This window comes from Populus trichocarpa, chromosome 15, assembly GCF_000002775.5.
Source record: "Populus trichocarpa isolate Nisqually-1 chromosome 15, P.trichocarpa_v4.1, whole genome shotgun sequence".
Classification (NCBI taxonomy): domain Eukaryota; kingdom Viridiplantae; phylum Streptophyta; class Magnoliopsida; order Malpighiales; family Salicaceae; genus Populus; species Populus trichocarpa.
In genome coordinates, this window is record NC_037299.2 from 14,004,703 (window position 1) to 14,021,552 (window position 16,850).

Here is a 16,850-nt window from a genome sequence, read left to right on the forward strand (position 1 = left end):
GTCCATTTCTCCTCGTGAAGGGAATCAACATTCTGCAGATTATATGATGAACTAAGACGATATGCTTGGCCTATATTGAAATTAAGTTGAGGAAGCAAATGCATATATTAATTATTTGAGTAACACCTCAAAGATCAGCTGGTATATAACTTAGTCTAAAAGGTTATATCCAAGAGTAAAGCTAGCTAGAATTGTTTATGATGGTTACGTAAATTATAATCTTGGGCTAGCTAGTGGTGGCCTTAATCTTCAAACGTTAATGTCAAAAGGATAACCAAAGTGGAACTCTAAATCAGATGGCCTCCTTTTGGCTGTGGAATTTGAGTGTGTTATGATCGTTGGCATGAGAGTGAGATCGATCGTATCGCAAGGAAGAGATACCAGTGGTGCAGGCTATGGCTAGCTAGCAGGGTGATATAAAATGTAGATTGGATCATCAATTATTCTGAGACCATCTAATTCCTTGTCGTGCAACTTGACTCGTTACTTTTTGATTTTATATATGTACTCATAGTTTTCATAGTTTTTAAATCCGGCCCGGTTTAAGATCCTGATTTCAGGTTTTGACTGGATGAATCCCTATTTTTAAAAGAATTCAAAATAGCGTCGTTGTAGTTAAAAAAAAAACCAAAACAAAAGTCAACGAATTGCAACCGAGTCATGACTTTTTTTATTTTTTCATCAACCCGGCCCGGTTCCAGCCCCGGGTCAACCAGCTGGGCCAGGTTTCAAAACTATGTATGTACTCATTGTCTATGATAGTATGTAATGGTTATAAAACCAAGATTGATAGGTAAACTCGGTGATTCATCAACTTAAAATTTAACATGAGTTAAGTTTTATGTTGAATTGATTTTTTTATTAAAATAATATTATTTTAATATTAAATAAAAAAACTTAAAATAATGTTATTTCATGAGTTTTTTTATTACATTTTAGATTGACATATTAACTCACGGATTATCTTGGACCGTATTAATTCTCGAATTCTATACTATGTACACACAAGTGGAAAAAATAAAAAGAAAAAAGAAAAACTTCCTAGTAGAAGCATATTTAAGACATTAAGCTTGGGCTTTTAATTGCAAGGCATCAGTTAAATCCACTCAAAATAAAATATTAATTTCTCCTAATATATATTCTTCTCAGAATCACGTCATAAAATACATCATGTATTGAATGAGTGAATCCCACTAATGAAATCCATGAATCAACAATGTTTTAGAATTTTTGGAAAGTATTCTCGATAAGATGAACATTAATTCTCTAATTCATCAACTTTTACACTTGATATTTCGTGAAATTATCATTGGCATATGCGTAAAGAGTAATGGTCTGTTACAAGAAACTTGGAGCCATTCCAAATCAGCTAGAAAAGGGAATATCCATACTGCCAAATCCACTTCAAGTAGTAAGATTAAAAAGATAATGAAAGGTGGTGGCCCAATGATAAAAACTTGGGACCAAGAGGTTTGCTTTTTCTATGGTCTCATGTTCGAGTCTTGTGGTTGCTCATATGATGGTCACTGGAGACTTACATAATCGTTAACTTCAGGGCCTGTGGGATTAGTCGAGGTGCGCGCAAGCTGGTCCGGACACCCACGTTAAACTAAAAAAACTAAAATTAAAAAAAAAAGATAATGAAAGTAGTTAATTAAAAAATAATCATGATTTCCTCTTAAGTTAAACAAATTGTTAGCGAGATTATAATCATGGAATGCAGACAGTGCTTTTAAAAATAGTTTTTGAAAAAATATAAAAATAATTACTTTTTAGATTTTTTTATATGTGACATGAAAATCATGGGAAAAAATTATTAATTTAATATTTTTTTAAAACAAAAAAAATGGTTGAAAAGCTTGTATAAACCGAAAGAGATACTGTGCCAACCACCATCTGAAGAAAATGAAGAAATAAATGCAAAATTTGTTGTTTATACACGCTGACAAGAAAGAGCAAATGCCACTTTCTTTTCTGTCACTATCTAATACAAGCTTTTATGGATTTCAGGGGGGGAGAAAAGACCTTACCTACCTACTTTCAAAACGTTGAGATCAACGTGAGATCCAGCCTGAAACTATCATGTATTTGTCTCACCTACTGTCCGTTTAGTGCAGTGGTGTCACCATCGAATTCAAGTATAAACATTTCTGTGTTTTTTTGGAGTGTGACTCATAAAAGGCAATCCTCACGTCACATGTGAGGGAAGATAGGAACGGTACCCGGTTATCTCTTCAGGAGCTTTTCAACTGCACTCTTGCAAAAGTACTGTAGTAGTTCTCAATAGTTGGTGGAAAAAAAGTTCCAAAAGTATATCCCTTTGGGTATGGTGCGATCATAATAATTGCAGAAAGCAAGAGCGTGCAGCTGTTGGGAAAGCTATGGGTAGGATCCCAACACGTCTTTTCAAATTCTTAAGGCAGTTTTTGGAATGCTGATGAATATTGAATGGAATATAGACTAAACACGAGTGCACTAGACAAATGACCCCCTCTTGTCTTGTCTTGTGTAACCCTCGAGTTTTGGTCTAGATTTTGATGTAAATTGATTTTTAAGTTAAGTTTTAAAATTATAATAATTATTATTTTTATGTAAATATTAATTTGGGTTAACCATCCAACTCGGATTAATATTCTCGACCAATAACCTAGATCTTGTCCCGGATTAACCTCTAAATTGAGTTTTAAAATTATGATAATAATTACTTTTATTCTTATATTGACTTGGATCAATCCAAGTTAATCTTCTCGATTCGTGACCCATCCCATGCCTTCTCTTGGTTCGACTACTAAGACGAGTTTTAAAACTATAATAATAATCATTTTTATTCTTATATTATCTCGAGCCAACCCGAGGTGACCATCTTGACCCATGACTCGAGCCTGCCCTAGGTCGACCCCCGAGTCAGGTTTTAAAACTATGATAACAATCATTTTTATCCTTACTTGACTCGGGTCAATGGTCAACCCAGGTTGACCCTCGAGTCGAGTTTTAAAACTATGATCATATTCGTTTTTATTCTTACGTTGACTCGGGTCAATGGTTAACCAGGCCCATGACCCAAGCCTTACCTAGAATCGACCCTGAGTTGAATTTTAAAATTATAATAATAATCACTTTTATCCTGATGTTGACCGGGTCAATGGTCAACCCGACCTGTGACTCGGGTCTTATCCCGAGTCAACCCTTTAATCGGGTTTTAAAATTATGATAATAATCATTTTATCCTTATATCAACCCGGATTAACCCTTATACAGAGAATTAAACAAGTTTATTCTATCTCTTTTAGTGAGACAAGAATTTCTCCACTGAAACAACCTTGAACAAAATAAAAATTAATTTTTGTACCACACAACTTCAAAAAAATAATTATCGTGTCCAGAAGGAGAAATGCGCTATCCAGTCGACTGAATTCCTCTTTCTCAGGAAACTCCAAACTCTCAGTCCCTCTTTGTCTAGCTTACCTAGTATCGTGGAGAGCTTGTGAAAAAATATGTGCCAAATAATTTCATTCTCTAAGCAGGAAGATCTATGTATATACAAAAGACAAGTGGAGATATAAAAAATGTCCATGACCTGTTGTTTGGTGCAGCAACAAAACTCCACTTTCTTGTGCTGAAGCTTATATGCCATGAGATAAGGAAAAGCAGAACTATCATTTTGTTTGGCTGCTACATACCTGTAAAGTGGGGCATGTAGCATTTCTAATAGGCTACTTCTTCGAACTCTGCTCCTGTTCAAGGAAAGCCTCTTTCTGAAATTTTCAGATGAAAGAATTGAAAATGAAAGTGACCATGTAAAGCTACTGTGTAAAATTTTTAGGAAGGAACTTCAGCAGGTAGCAAATGAAGAATTGGTGTGGGTCGTGGAAGCACATATATTCACCAAAACGACCGCGTAAAAATGTCATTGAACTGGTGGTTTGGAAGCATCTGCTGCTTCCTTGGTGCTCTTAACAACTAGATCATGATTGATGGATGCCAGCTGAGACAAATTCTGAAAATAGAAGTATATTCTTATTCAAAATGCAAAAAAATTAACTCAGTAAGCAGGCGTTAGGAGCTTGGACATAACGTGAAGAATTATTTCTCATCATTCAATTACTACTGCTATACAGTTTGTACTCGATAACAATAACTTTAATGGGGAAAGTCAAAACTCATTTGGCAAGAATGATTGTGGAGATTAATGGAAATTTTTCTAAAACACCATAATAGAACTTTATTACCAGAAATTTATAGAAAAGTGCATCGATACATTGTGCAAGCATGTAGGGACATTGAAGAATATTTCATTAAAAAAAAAAACAGAGAGATGATTTCAATTTCATGCAACATCTAATCTTGTTGAATAAAATTTAGCATGACTCACCTTAAATGAGAAATTACTAAAAGAATACTTCACATCAAGAGTTGGAGCACCAAACCCTGCCATGGTACCACATCCATCCACCTGGCATAAAAGAGTAAAATCAGAAGACAATGCACCCATAACGCTGATGATTGTATCAGGGGTTAACGGCTCAATCTGTCTTTATGCAATGGGGTAATTCTCAAATATGTCCTTATATCCCTAGTTGAGTCAATTGCATCCTTTAATATACATTAAGTTTCTAATCTATCTTTTGGCAAGATTTTCAGACTAAACCACTAGAATTATTCACGTGATTTGCACATAAAAGCCTTTCATTTTTTCTGGCTTACAAGAGCATTTTGAAAATAAAAATAATCATGTGTAAATCAAGTGACTAATTCTAGTGGTTTGACCTGAAAATCTTGTCAAAATAATAGATTAGAAACTTCACGTGTATTCAAGGATAAAATTACCTCAGTTAGAAATATAAGAACATATTGGAGAATTACCTTATTAAATAAGGATAAATTGGGTCATTAACCCTTGTACTAGATCACCTGCATCAATTTGAATCGACTTCAAATGGAAGATTTCTTAAACCATTCTACAATCACCAATTATGAGCTTTAAGTATGAGTTCCCATCCCAAATAATTTCATTCTCTTTCCATTAGGCCAAGATGTTTCTATAAATTAAGCTTTAATTTGAATTCAGAATTTAACCTTTTTCTATAAATCAATTCCCAGCACCTTGTTGCTAAAAATAAATCATCATATAGAAAATAATGGTTTTCTAAACCAAATCAATAAAAGCAATAATTTCAAAATCATAATTGTTGTTGGCAGCTGGAACCACTATAATCTAGTGAGATTAGAGCCATGTTCAAGTGACAATGAACTGAAAGCAATATATGCAAAGAGATAGGAGCAATTTTCAACTGCAATATGTACTTACATCGTCATCATGTGTATTGCTGAATGAACCACTGCTGCATGTGTCTGTCAAGTCCTCAAAGTCACTGCCTCCATGAACATTTTCACCTTCTGGATTCCATATATAACGGCTCAAAAAATAACTCGTGTCATGTGCTTCTCCCGATGGAATGAACATAGCCTGGAGAGAATAAGAGAACTTACTAAGTGTTCAGATATGATGATAACTACTATTAAAAAAAAAAAAAACATGACTTCGAGATATTTAAAAAATAAAACTGAGACAACCTTTTGCCTTGCAAGCGTTTCCCAATTTATGTCTCTAAAGAAAGAATGGTTCTTAACCTGCCGGAAAATTGACCTGTTTAATTTTCAAATCATTTCTGCTTGCAAATAAGTCTCATCAGTGACCATAAAGAGTTTACCTCTCTAGCTCCTATTGCTCCTAACCTTTGAAGTGGATTTTCTGTCAACAATCTGAAAGTGACATTAAGGTAGAAATTTAATGGTTTATAAATTAAAGGAGGACCTTGATAGTACCAAAAACATAATTTACATATGGTACCAATGGAATTGATTCCAATATATGAAAGAGCTTATGATACAGAGAGAAGCCAACTGTCCTCGCTTATGCTTGTAGGAAACACAAATAATCTTGTGAATGCAATCATATGCTTCAAAGACCATTATATCTTGAAAGAAGTAGCACAAGTTACATCTAGGGATTTCACACAATCTTACTTGTCAATCAAATCACAGGCATCAAAGCTCATCTCTTCAGGAACCCTGGGCCAGGGTATATCTCTATTCATTACGTTGTCAAATATTTTCTGCAAGAAATATGGCCTATTAGTATGACATCAAGCTACTCGCATAAAATGTTCTGAAACTAAAAGGAACAGTTTCTCCAAGAAGGTCAACATATTATGTTCCAATTTGAAGGATAAAAAAGCCAAAGATAGTTTAAAAAACAATATATTAAAGATCTCTATGCCATATCCATCTAACACTCTTTGCATGCATACAACTTAGGAGTAAATATATTAGAAATGGTAACTTATGACATAACATGCTCCACAGTGGTGTATAAAAGGTACAGTCCATATTCCATTTTAACAAAATAGGAATAGACAAATGGTTAGAAGCACAGCAAAATGTTAGGAAAGTAACTACAACCAAGTTAGTAACTTAACCAATATCAACAACTCGAACTAAATAGAAGAATTAAAAAGGAGAATAACCAAATTCAGTCTGCTGACCAAAACCATTCATAAGGTTCGGATGACCTACCTGTGGAGTATCTGCATTGAATGGAGGTATACCAACAAGCAGCTCGAAAAGAATAATACCCACAGACCACCAATCAGCAGTTGCACCTGCAAGAAGGTAATGTCCGATGATGAAAAACATATAATAAATAAATAAGTAAATAAAACAGAACCATGCATCATACATGCACTATCAAAGTTAAGAAAAGAAAATTGCTAACCATGGCCCATGCCGAGAAGTATCTCAGGTGCCAAATAATCAGGAGTGCCAGCAACTGAATGCTTTTGACGCTCTTCTCTCTTGGATGACGATTGACCCTTTAGTTCATCATCATCAAGAAAACCAGAACTACTGACTAACGGAACAGATAAGTCATCTGTACTGTTGATAAGACCAACTTTTGATAGCCCAAAATCTGTCAACTGTAGCAGAATGGACATTTAGAAGAAAACAATTAAAATACTATATAAAACATCTTTTAAAGCACAGTGAGTGTTCTTCATAGATGTAATAATCTATTAAACACTCTAGTCCAAATAGTGAAAGCATTGTTTTAATGTTCTTTGCAGTAAAATACAGGATGATAATTCAGCATTCTTGAAAGTATTTGTTAAAGGAACACAAAGAAGAAACATAGAAAAACTAGTTGGCAAATTGAATAACTATACGGAATAATGATCAAATAAAATTCAATTTACAAAATAATAATTGCATCCAAACTAACAACACCAATTAAACATATTTTAGTAGTGGACCTAGCATGAAGAGATGATTCTCATCTGGTCTACTGCATGCCTATTCTCTTGAACATACTATATACCTTTAACCTCAACGAAGACTCCAATACAGTATCCCTTGAACACTAATCACGGTCATGACAGATTAGGCAAATCCATTTTAGCCTTCTATATAAACTTGAATATTTGTCCGACACTTCATCATGCCACAGAATGAAACTCTTGTTACCTTTGCTCTTTCTATGGATCTCTCATAAGCAGTGGCATACAGCTATTATTTTGAAAACCATACAAAAATATTCTTATATTAAAATCCAACAATCTACCATCAAATATGGAACCTATAACTCAATGCGCAATAACAATATAATGTTACCAAAACACATGAAGCCTGTAATACCCAGTTATGGTCCTAATGGAATGTAAGATTCTGGGAGGTAGAATATGAAGACAGAACTTTCTTCGGCATTTCTATTTTCTAAATGAAACATTGAGCCAAGAAAACTTCTCTCTACATGCATGCCCATGTGTTTCTAATATAGAGATGTGTGCACAAAGACAGACACATATGACTTTTGAAGAAGTTTCCTTTTCCACCTAGGTGATGGGAAATAAAAAAAAAACCTTCAAATTTTCAAAATATCAACCTTGATGTGACCATCTTGATTAATCAACAAGTTGTCCGGCTTCAAGTCTCTATGAATGACATTTGAAGAATGCAAGTACTCCAAAGCAAGAACCTGGGAAATAGAAAACCAACTATTTGTACCATTTGTTAGAAAGTTTTATAAATTGATATTTGAACGAAAAGGCCATAGATACAGGTATGCAAAGAAGCCCTTACAACTTCTGCAATATACATACGGGCCATGTCTTCATCCAAGCAGCCCAAGTTTCTCAATAAAGAGTACAGATCTCCACCATTTAGATACTCCATGACCAGATAAAGATTTTCACTGCATGTGAAGGAGTAGAAAAATCGAACCTGTACAATCACAGACATTAGAATAACACGCTTTCACATGCAATACTCCCATAAAATGGGTATATATGATACGACGCATGCTCACCACAAAAGGATTGCACACTGATATGAGGATTTTACGCTCTTCCAAAATACTTTCAACTGCATTTTTACAAATCATATCAGCCTTCCTCAGGACCTGGAAAAAGTATTCAGTAAATAATCATTACATCAAGAAAAGACCACATTTAACCTTTTACAGGCATTTAATTCTCCCAAGCTTGCAAAGATGCGTATACATTTACAAGCAGGCTGGGTTATGTATAATTGTAATGGTAATCTGAAAGCAGTAGCTCAAATTTACTTTTCAGCATTCAATTTCATCAGCAAAACTGGGTTTTCCCAATGAAACAAGAGGCTGATGAAAAAAGGGGTGGTAAATCGCCATTAATAGTCTCCAACAACGACCATGCATAACCACACAAAATTGAAACATAATAAAAATCCAAGATAGAAATTATTAACAAATTTAAGATACATAATATGATCTCTTGGTTTGAATTGACTGAGTATGTCTCTTTCCAAATTGGTTAGGAGAGCAGATCTACTGATAAACAAAGGTGGTAAAGAAAAAACAAATTGATTCAGGGAAAAAGGAAGAATTGGAGATCCATGTGTTTTCTCAAGAGGAAAAAGATAAGGGATACAAAATAATGGAATTAGAAAAATAAAAAAGATAGGCTAGCAAAACTGGAAAGCCAAATCAAAAGGCAATGCAGTTTTGTTTCGATATCAGTTCTTCCTTCTTAGAAACAAAAGACAAACCTATATTACTTTGCAATATAGCAGTGAAAGAAAAGAAAACAGTATTTAATTCTTATAATTTATTGCTATTCAGACAGCTTTTCTCTTGATTGAAACCTTTTCTCCTGCAAATCTTTGCTGGAACAGCCTATCATCCAAGCTTCCTTGCTTTTGTCCTCATCTTGGTAGTGAACAGTCAAGCATGAATCAGGCATAGTACCATCCGTCCCTCTAACTTTCTATACCCTATCTAATCCCCAATCTCATCATACAGAAATTTGGTTCTTCAAAGATAGATATATAAAAACCATGTAACAATATAGACTCTTAAGAATTGAATCAGAATTTGCAATATTCTTTAAGAAAACGGAGGAATGCAAATCCCTGGCCATCTGATATCATATCTACCAAGAGGACAATAGTCAATTTCACATGTTCAATCATAAAGATTAAGAAAGCATGTTCTATGCAGTTATGTATTTATGACAGCCACTTTCATGGTGTTGTTAGATGCTAACCTTTATAGCAAACAAATCTCCAGTAGCTCTTTTTCTGGCAAGGAAAACCCTTCCAAAGGCCCCTCTACTGATTGGTTTTATTATTTCAAAATCATCTATAGAGGTTCGGTCTTTGGAAGACATGTTAACAGGACTTGTACGCAAACTGCGAACTGCATCATTTTCCTCAGAACTGTCTTCATCAGCCATCTGATTTGATGGGTCCGATTTCTCATCATCTATTTGGGTACAGAGATGCACATATTTCTCCCTGTAGATTTGAAGAAAAAGAAATATAATAAATTTTTCAATGGTGAAGTACTCGGTAAACAACTTCGAAGTGATGGTTGTTTAAGGTTATTTTTACTGATTCTATTACTAAAATTATTTGATTAGTTTTAAAATTTTAAAGTTCGGTTAATCAAAATAAATACACAAATGAATTCAAAAGGATGCTAATGATAAGTAAATTAATCAATTGTTGAATGTGTGTCAAAAGATGACATTTTTAAGAAATCTTCACATAGCAAGAAAACAACCATTATAAATTATTATGTGAAAGCTATCCATCAATCTGTTTTATATTTTAGTGGACTTTTGAGTAATTAATATCTTAATAATCAGAAAAATTAATAGAGTCCAGACTAAAAACCAACCAGAACACACAAACAGAAGATGAAGCAATAGGGTAACTAGAGCTAAAAGTAGGATTCTTTTAGTTATAGGATAAGATGCTAAGTTGAATTACTAAAAAGAAAACTTCCTGAAGCTTCATATAGATAACAAGGCTTGAACTTGAAAACTGACTTACAGAAGTAATTTCTCTATGCGTCTTCCAAAAGTCTCTACAATGAGGGCATCCACCTTCCTGTCCTGAACAGAATATTTTAGGTCTTCCAGACAGTCCAGCATGCTCTCTAGTGCACTATAGTCATTGTCATTTAGACTTGCAACAGAGCGAGCAATATCCAGTAGCTTGCTTATCTGTCATGCAACAGTAAAATTTAGGAAATAGAAACAAAGAGCTCAATGAAATAACAACAGTCAGTCAAATGACCATATTCACTGAAATTTCATTGTGTGCTCAATTTCACAACCTAGAATGAAGATTTGCAGTGAGAAGTTAATTGACTGAGCCATATGTGTTCAGATTTACTTTCACTTAAATACAAGGTATATTGAACAGCAGGTAACATGAAATTATGATCTGCTGCTTATGACACCAAAATTATCTGCATTTGCCATTTGTTATTGGTTATTATAGAAAGGACATATCAAAGGTAGAATACAACTGGATCTGTAGGCTGTACGACCTGGATGTGATAACAATTTTTTTAATTTAAATGCTTTCTTGTCATTGCACACATGCATATACTTCAATTTACATCAAGAAATCTTTTTTCATCAAGCATCAAGGAAACCACAGAAAACCAAACTGCCAAATTGTCTAATTCTTTATGGATTGGAAACTACTAAGAACATCTGTTTTTTCAGTGATGAAAAAGATAAATTACTAAATGTATTAATGGGTTTATTTGTCTAATATAGGAAAAGAACCATGTAGTAGAAACTTTAAATAGTCAAATTTGAATTATAGTATTTGTCAGAAAAGGAAAGGAAAAAACAAACAAACAAACAAACTACTACTAGCCTGATGCTGAACAAAATTTACTTGGAAAAGGATGGAGCAATCTTGAGTGAGAGGCTGAAGGTAGAACCAATGCACAATTCTAGTGATAAAGTTCTCTAGAGCTGAAGCCATCTAATTCGAGTTCACGAGATTTTAATCTTTCTACCATGAAACAACTAAAAGAATATGACAACAAAAAAAAGCAAGGCTAGTAATGAAAATGATTATGGCAGATACCATACTAACAAAGATAACCAATATATATTCAGAAGAAGATCAATCCCTAACCAGGGTGAATCATCCAGAACAACAGTTTAACACAACTACATACCTGATGACAACCCTCAAGTTCTGTTATTGTCCTCTGTCCACTCAATAGTAAACCAATTTGGCTAGTCCGTGGAGTTAATAATGGTGATCGTGGTGTCAAGCTTTCTCTTGATGAGGTTATTTTGTCTGCATCAGGTGTTTGAGTGGAACGTGCTTCACATGAAATTTCTGGAAAAACATTGATATCTTCCATCACAAAAGAATCAGGCACAACATCAAGCATCTCTTCAGAGCAGCAAGAAGAAAAGTTGTTTCGTTTTGGTGATAACCCATCTGACACCTCATGAATACCTGATGTGGGCACTCTTTCAACCTCAGGACTTACTCTTGGAGTATCACATCTTTTTGGTGTACTTTTTGGTGTGGTTTTTTGTGACCATGAGCGCAGTATCTTTTCAAGAGTTTCTGCAACTCTTTCAAGTCTTTCATTTACAGTAAAGCCTTTCAAGTCACATCTGTCGGCAATAGTACAAATTAGAGAGTGTTCCTCTACATGTACAATCGGTATTTCAACCTCACAGATCCGGCATATCATAGAATTTTCATATGCAACATTGTGTTGATCCACCCAGAGTCCCCAAGAAACTCTTTTTGTTCCTGGGGATGGAGGATGGTCTGGAGTTTCAAGATTTTCAGAATAATCATCTCTATCAAGTAGTGGTTCTGATTTATCCTTGAAAGGTGTTTGAACAACATCAGTGTCCTTCCGATTTTTCTCAGCAGCGGATGGAAGTTTCCTCCAAGATGACATCTTAAAGCTGCTTGCAGTTGAATCAACACTTTTTGCAGTGCCAACCTCCAAAGACTGATCTACTTGATCCTGCTTTGTAACTTGAGTGTCTTGTTCAATACCACAGGATTTCTTTCTCTGCTTCTCACCCGCTGTCTTCCAACCCACCAATGGACCGCTAAAGTCCTGTTGTGCAATTTCAATAATCTGTTCACGATAAACTCCAAGATCACTACATTGATGAATGCCCAGAATTTTGTCTTCATCACAACCACTCTCTTTTTGGAACTGCACAAGCCTAGTGCATCGAGTGAGGATAAATAAAAGCCGGGTGTGTGCTTGTTTGACAATCCCCATTGGAAGCTCTTGACGCTTATCGTCTAGGTTCTGGACGATACCCTCACCTTTCACCCAGAATTCGTTAGAAGACATCTTTGCACATTGTCGAGCTACAACCAACAAGTCCTCCAAACTCTCTCTCCATTTGGGGTGAGTGTCTGAGGTCTTTTCAAGTATACCCACCAAATCCCCAGCAAATATACCTAAATCAGAATCAACTTCCTCTTTTAACCTGATGAATTTCATCCTGATTGCCACCATAACTTCCTAGTATTGTCACAAATCAAGTTATTTCTACCAAACAATCAAATTTTCAAAGGAAGGCAAATGGACAGCAAATACAAACACAAAAAAAAAGGAACAGAAAGCACAAAGCCAATGCACCTCCATATGACCAAATGCGCGGGACTTCCAAACTGGAAAAGCCCTAACCCCTTTGGAATTAAGCTCATGAGAGAAGCTCTTAATATCCGGACTCTTCTTCATCCTACCGCTTGTAACACGCAATATAGCTTGAAAACGCGGAGACTGGATTTCCTTTGCAAAAAATGCTGCATGATTACTCTGCCCAAAAAGAAAACACAAATTTAATTTAGCTTAGCCACTTAACATGAACATATACACACTCTTATCACACATATCAAACTACAACTAACATGACCAAATTCATTACCTCCATTGCTGGATTGAGTTGCGAGTGAGCTCTAAATGGTTTCGCTTCACCCCACGAAATCTTTTTCCCTGTATTTAAACCAAAAAAGAACTTAATTAAACTACCATAAATCCTCCACTAACAAACACATTACAATTTATTCCCTTTACTAATCTACAGTTATTAAAAAAAGAATTATTAAATATAGCATTGAGTTCTTGCATAAAATTAACACTCATAAATAAATTTCATAGTGAATTTTGTAAAAAACAAATTACAATTTCTGATATATCTAATAATTTTTCGTGAATCCCACACGAGCCTAACTCCTGAACTCATGGTACGTGGGTCCCACATGAAGGTATATAAAAGTCGTGATGGATGCAACTACACATGAATACATGGGATGGGTACCATGCAAAAATTAGCAAACAATAATTGAAATCTGAATTAATCATGTAAAAAAAATTCAAAATCACATAATTAGTTAGTTAGTTACCTTGTTCAAAGGACGATCCATTAAGCCTCGTGTCGACTCCAGTTTTAACCTCATCATCATTATTATTATTAACCTGAGCATTCCCTAAATACGACGGCGTAGCAGCTGACGACGAAAACCTAAGCGGAGAAGGAATCGGAAGGGAACGTGTCCTTATATGATTCAACCCGAGCGCCGACGCCATAATTATTGGCGAATTCTCGTCCGCTTTATAATTTCTCTTCTCCAATTTCTCCTTGTCGTCATTTTTATCACCGCAATCTGTGTCGTTGCCGTCGTCATTGTTGATTGATTCGGTGTCGTTCAGTGGAGCCTCGGGTTTCTGGATTCGGCGGATTGGAATGGGAGGGATTTTTCGGAGTTTGAAAGAGGAAGGAGATGAGGAGGAGGAGGAATTGAGAGTCGATGGTGAAGGAAATGGCATCGTTTTTAACGACGACGACGATGAAGGAACTTCATGATGGTGATTGGTTGTCGACATGGATGTAAATCGGTACTGATTGAATCGATCAGGTTCTTCATTGCATTGTGAGTGTAGAGTGAGAATGTTAAGGAGATAAAGCGAGAGGATTTGACAGAGAGAGAAAACGTAGAAAGAGAAAGCGAGAGGATTTGAAAGATAGAGAAAGAGAGGAGATTTTTGCGGGAAATGGAGCTACAGAGGGTGACACGATGCTGGGAGGTTTTCTGTTAATTTTGTACGTACTTGCCGCGAAGAGAATTTTTCTTTTAATAGGCTACACTTCTGTTTTACCCCTATAGTTTGGAATTTTCAATATTGCCCTTCTAGTTTCTTAAAAAAACTTCAACGGTACTACCTTTTATTTTATTTTTTCTTTTTTAGGCTTTTAAGTTTTTTTATGAAATGTTATAACGTATATGAGAATTCTTTGTAGGAGACTAGCTTTACTTCTCATTCTATGCTGGAGAAAAAATTCTTGACGTAACGAAAGTGCATGACATTAATTTCATCTGGTTCTAAGAATCCAGATCCGGCCACCACTGCATGCGATGCCCAGGAAAATAGGAGCAGGGGTTTTGGGGTTGGGAATTCATTTTCCAACTCATTTTCACCTTGATTGTTGTATATTTTATATCATATGTTTGGGTGCTGAGAAACTGTGACAGAACCAGGGGATTTGAAGATTTTTTACGTGTGATGTGATGTTCTTATGGTTCTTTTGTATTGACATGGTTTTAGTTCAAGTCATCTATATCTTATGTCAAAGCTTAAGTTTAGGTTTGATTTATGAAAGGTTTAAGTTAATTTTGCAAATTTATGTTGTGTGTTAGGTGCGGGGAATTGATTAATTATATCTCCACAATGCCTTGATCAGTTGAAATTATACGAGCCGTAGAAGAGATTTTAGGCACGGTAGGTTCTTGATCATATTGTAATTTTTCATGGTTGTTCTATTGTTCTGCACTACTTTATCAGTTAATTTCAACCTCATTAATTCTTGGAGCAATTATGGTGTTTGATTTGATATATAGGTTTCTTCTGTTCGCCGTTCTACTCCACTTTGTGTAGAAACTCATCCACCCAAGTTTTCCATTTTCTTATAACCCATGAATTTGCTTTTTTCCTCCTGTATATGTGTGTGATTCTGTAGTAATATCTGTTTTTGTTATACTGTAATGTGTTCCCGGAAATTTGTTGAGGAAGCTCACAAGGCATTCGCAAGGGTTGAGGAATATGCAGATGTGAGTGATCTATTTAGTTGTATGAAGTTGCATTTTAACACTAGCTTACTCCACATGATCAGTTGAAGCAATTATTTTAATTAAAACATACATCAGTTTCATCAGCTATTTCCTGTAACCACTTTTGCTGTGCATGCTCACTCGTCGGCATACAGCATCTTGATGGCAGTCGTGCTATATATGCTGCGGTTAAAAAGGTAGAACAAGAGGGACATTTACTCCCAAGGGAGGCTCTCGGGGCTGCAAACGCTTCTGAAATGACTTTCTTGACGGACCTGATCTCCATCCTGGTATATTCCTTGTCATAGTTGGCTTTCTGATGAAAAACAAACAAGCCATTTTGCTTCTTCTTCCTCCTTTTTTTTTAGAGAAGCTGCAACAACTAGAATCAGAATGTGATCGACTGTGTTGGGATTTAAGTATAGCAAAAGTTTTTTCGATCCTCAATCAGCTTTTTTATATCTTCATGGGATTTTCATCTTATTACATCAATGTGATTGTGTGGTCCTATTACATAACTTTTGTAAGCACTCTCTGATCAGGTTCGATGAAAATATTAGGAATGATCTGGGTCGTGTGGATATACTTGTATGGTGCATGTTTTGCTGCAGCTATATGGGAAAAGATATGCAAGGAGGGTCCACTTTCAGTACTGGCCACGGGAACTGCTCTTAGAACTCTAAACTGTTGCAACCTGGTGGAGCCAAAAACGCAGCTGAATTGTTGGAAGGATCTAGCAGGGGAAGGGATTGTGAGGGAATATGCAATGGAGGAATAGTTCCTGACGTGACGTCTTTTTGAGGATTCAAAGTGGAAAATGAGTGGAGATACTGCACATCGTACTGATCCAAAAGTAAGAAAAACATCAACATCTGTAAGCAAGAAAATTAAGTTCTGCTGCTTCTTATGACCAAAAGAAGCAAAACGATCGAAGAAATCTGTGGGAAAAGTGGGAAGCCCTAGGAAGAAAAGGGTTGAGAAAGTAGAAAACCAGGTCACATTATTCTAGTTGATCCTACAGCTGTAAATTCAAACAAGGAGGTTGAATATTTTTATCGATTCATGAGTTATAGAAACCAAAATAAATCTCAAGTTGCATTCACTTCTCGTTTATGGCTGCAAGATTGTTTCCTTCTGTTGACTGTGGCTACAGAGATCTAGGATTTGCTATTCCCTCTTAAATGCATTTTCTTACAAGCTATGATCAGGTAACAGAAAGAATGCTCTCAGTTCTCTCTCCAAGTCATCACCTGCCCTTTGTAGGAGCTGTCTGTAGGATCAGATGGCCATGCTCTTTGCCGAGTCTCCTGGCATATGTGCTGTAGAATTCTCCTAATTTATACTTTTAACTAACCAAGTGTTTGTCTGGAAATGTATCCTCAATATTTTTTAAAAGTGTTTTATTTTTA

At 35.5% G+C, this 16,850-nt stretch overlaps 1 protein-coding gene across 1 annotated transcript; it reads right to left on the minus strand.

Annotated features, from left to right (window-relative positions):
- Positions 1 to 3,250: 3,250 nt before the first annotated feature.
- LOC7481822 (probable serine/threonine protein kinase IRE) lies at positions 3,251 to 14,218 on the minus strand. Its single transcript, XM_024586274.2, has 17 exons — positions 13,738 to 14,218; positions 13,260 to 13,327; positions 12,971 to 13,150; positions 11,519 to 12,853; positions 10,369 to 10,541; positions 9,579 to 9,828; positions 8,363 to 8,455; positions 8,137 to 8,277; positions 7,940 to 8,032; positions 6,776 to 6,977; positions 6,577 to 6,662; positions 6,028 to 6,116; positions 5,712 to 5,763; positions 5,575 to 5,631; positions 5,309 to 5,467; positions 4,373 to 4,453; positions 3,251 to 3,997 (listed from the first exon to the last, which is right to left on the minus strand). The coding sequence occupies exons 1-17, from the start codon at positions 14,216 to 14,218 to the stop codon at positions 3,908 to 3,910; spliced, it is 3,630 nt and encodes a 1,209-aa protein (XP_024442042.1). The 3' UTR covers positions 3,251 to 3,907.
- Between the last annotated feature and the right edge of the window lie 2,632 nt (positions 14,219 to 16,850).

Excerpts from the sequence above, each read along its gene's own strand:
- LOC7481822 (XM_024586274.2), bottom strand. The coding sequence starts at position 14,218 with ATGTCGACAACCAATCACCATCATGAAGTTCCTTCATCGTCGTCGTCG. Across the intron at positions 13,151-13,259 it reads AACTCAATCCAGCAATGGAG|AGTAATCATGCAGCATTTTT; the intron begins GTAATGAATTTG and ends CTTTTTGGGCAG. Across the intron at positions 5,468-5,574 it reads AAACGCTTGCAAGGCAAAAG|GCTATGTTCATTCCATCGGG; the intron begins GTTGTCTCAGTT and ends TATTCTCTCCAG.